General features: G+C 41.2%; 1 protein-coding gene across 1 annotated transcript; it reads right to left on the minus strand.

Moving 5' to 3' along the window:
- Nucleotides 1–2,181: 2,181 nt before the first annotated feature.
- Nucleotides 2,182–3,053, minus strand: LOC148037259 (putative histone H2A.3). The gene is made up of 2 exons (XM_087676187.1): nt 2,781–3,053; nt 2,182–2,615 (listed from the first exon to the last, which is right to left on the minus strand). Exons 1-2 carry the CDS (start codon nt 2,958–2,960, stop codon nt 2,400–2,402), a joined length of 396 nt encoding a protein of 131 aa, XP_087532313.1. The 5' UTR covers nt 2,961–3,053; the 3' UTR covers nt 2,182–2,399.
- Nucleotides 3,054–3,261: the final 208 nt, after the last annotated feature.

Genomic DNA, 3,261 nt, shown 5'->3' on the forward strand with positions numbered 1-3,261 from the left:
TTGAGCAAGGACACAATTCTTACATTTTGAAAGGGATAAGATATCACCCAAGATCAATTCTCTCTTAAAATGAGCAAGGACTTGATTCTTATTATTTTCAAGGGGGATAGGATATCACCCAAGCTCAATTCTCTTGAAATGTGCAATAACTCACTTTTAACTTGCATAAGCAAGGAAGCTTTGGTATCATTAACACAAACCACATGAGACTAGCTTGCATGACTAAAACTTGCTAAAGATGCATGCAACTCTCAAATCTTCAAGTATGCTTGACTTATATATTGTTTGCTAACTTAAAAGTAGCACCATATGCTTGTTGGACATGACCTTACATCTCTTAGTTGGAGAGCCAAAGATAACATTGTTGTAGCCACTATGAAGACAAGTGGCTAAGAGAACCAAGGATAACTTTGTTATTATAACCATTATGGAGCCAAGGATAGAATTTTTACAAGTATGGTCAATCCATGCTTCTTATTCACACATGAGAAAGTATGGATTGTGGGTAAATTTCCAAATACTACTTTACATGAAATAACAATGTCAAACCATGAGATAACAATGTCAAACCATATCCCAATCTTTGTTTTCTCAAGGGTTATTCTTTCTTGAAGGTTACTCAAGAGCTTGTGGTAATTCCAAAGATCTATCAACTACTCTCAACTTCAAGTGAAAGAATGTCATAAAGCCCTCACCTCATACACTAAAGAAGATGGTATAAGGATGGTTGCATGTAAAAGGACTATTAAAGTTGCCATGTATGCTAACAAAGCTCTACAAAGGCTTCCCAACTCAAAAGGCCTTATCAAAGCAAAAAGAGACAATATTAATTCAAGTTGCCAAAGTATTAATTTAAAAATGTTAGGTCTTAAGAAACATTCCCAACAAATTCTTCAATACCTTGAAGTGCAAACAAACAAAATATATACCAACATTAGAGACAACATTAGAGGCAAAATTAGCACCTTGGTTACTATTAAACAATTAATTGCAAATGCCTTTGAAAGCCATTTAGCTTTTACCATTGGATCAAAACCCCCCAACAATTTTGCCTACAAGCATTAATTCAAGGAAGTTTCTGGATGGTGTCTTAATTTAAATCTCAATAGAAGAAGCTTTATTACTAGAAAAACATTTCACTAAAGGAAGTTTCTAGATGGTGTCTTGATTTAAGTCTTGATAGAAAAAGCTTTGTTACTATTAAAGCTTTTCCCTAAAGGAAGTTTCTAAATGGTGTCTTGATTTAAATCTCAATAAAAGATGCTTTATTACTAGAAAAGCTTCTCACTAAAGAGACAATTATGGAGATAAACATGCAAATGATATCTCAAAAATCCCCAAGAGTTACACAATTTGCATATAGAGACCATGCAACTATAGTATCAATGCTCAACCAAAGCAATCCAAATTATAAATCATATCAAAACATGCCACATGACACAATACTCCTATAAGATATACACAAACATCTTTTGCCATCTAAGTAGAACACTTCATATCTAAGGCAATCTAAGGTCAATTCATAATATTCCAATCAAACAAGTTTCTCATGGATCACAAGTGCTCAATCTTGTGTGAAGCTATTGATATGATCAACTAAGTCATTTATCATGGTAATTCAAGGTTCAAGGTTCTAATGTTTAACCCTTTTCTTTATTGAAATACTAACTATCCCCTTAAGTATAAATTGTCATATCCAACCAATTAACATTGAGGGCATCTATCAAACAAGGGGACATCTAGCTCCTCTACTCTATCTTCTACTTATATATTCCCTACCACACAAGATTAATAAAAGTATTCAAGAGGGGGTTAAAAACATTCTTCAAGACAAGCCCACTATTTCAACTACACTTTTTTCAAATGACATTGCATTCATTGTGAACAACAACGACGTATCAATGGATGCAATGGACGGGCTCATACTGTCCAACAACAACTATATCTAGCAAGGGCCCCCCACAATCTACGCTCAATTGGCAGTATGCAACATACTTCCCAAGGCTTAACAAAGTACACTAAGTATTGCTCACAAATCAACCCATTTTTAAAATATATAGCAATGTGTATGCTCGCCTTCAAGTATGCTAATGCACGCTAGATCATAAGGTATATACGTTATCTAGTGCGCCTTCGCCAAGTACACTGCCAAATCGTGACGCACCTAACCAAATACGCATAATTCCAACTGCAGACGCATCTTAACATTCAACCGCGCTCACAGAAGACACAGAGATGACAAATCTACAGCCAGCAAGCTACAGGCGGAAGAACCTATCCCCCCCGGGAGCACTTAAGCAACAGACCGCTCGAGCTGGCATGGCAGAGAGAGTATGGGATTCTCGAAGAGGGTGGTGTTTACAAACACCAGAGAGCCATAAGGCGGGGGCAGCACAAATTTAAACCTCAGCAGAAGCAGAGTCCTTGGAAGCAGCACTCTTCTTGTTAGGGAGTAAGACGGAGTGGATGTTGGGCAACACGCCGCCGTTGGCGATGGTAACGTGGCCTAGCAATTTGCTGAGCTCCTCGTCGTTGCGGACGGCGAGCTGGATGTGGCGGGGCACGATGCGCGTCTTCTTATTGTCGCGGGAGGCATTACCGGCGAGCTCCAGAACCTGGGACCAAAGACAACACCGCAAAACCCTAACCCTAATTACACCAGACAGAAACACAGAGAACATAGGGCGAGGGAGGAAGAGAGAGGAAGACCAGGCACGCATAGAAGAAACAGAAAGAACGACGCAGAGACAACAAGAAGAGAGAAAGAGAGGTAGACAAACCTCAGCCGCTAGATACTCCAGCACCGCCGCAAGATACACCGGGGCACCCGCCCCTACCCTCTCCGCGTACTTGCCAGACTTGAGAAACCGAGCGATCCTTCCCACTGGGAATTGCAACCCTGCCTTTGCGCTTCGCGAGACAGCCTTCTTGCCTGATGCCTTACCTCTCCCGGCGGCCATTGCTGCAGAGCCTACGGATATCACCGACGAAGAGATTACTTGCTTATCACAGGTAGATATTTAGACTGGATGAATTCCGATGACGAATGGGATCATGGGCAGATGTGGTGGCGTTTATGTAGGCTCGCCACGCCTCTGTTCTCGATCTTGTCGCATCTCGACCGTTCACGGTCTAGATCGATGACCTGGCACCCCCCCCCCCCCCCCCCCCCCGCTTTTTCAAAACAACTGTTTGAATTTCCGAGCGGGAAACCACTCGTGGCACTCCCGAGTCCCGACCCATTTTCAACCGACTCTTTGT

This window comes from Lygodium microphyllum, chromosome 4 (genome assembly GCF_053477565.2).
Source record: "Lygodium microphyllum isolate KBCC chromosome 4, Lygodium_microphyllum_v1.1.10, whole genome shotgun sequence".
Taxonomy (NCBI): Eukaryota; Viridiplantae; Streptophyta; class Polypodiopsida; order Schizaeales; family Lygodiaceae; genus Lygodium; species Lygodium microphyllum.

Bases quoted from the DNA above. Each gene is read 5' to 3' on its own strand.
- LOC148037259 (XM_087676187.1), bottom strand. From the start codon at position 2,960: ATGGCCGCCGGGAGAGGTAAGGCATCAGGCAAGAAGGCTGTCTCGCGA. The intron at 2,616-2,780 runs GTTTGTCTACCT...CTTTGGTCCCAG, and splicing joins TGGAGTATCTAGCGGCTGAG to GTTCTGGAGCTCGCCGGTAA.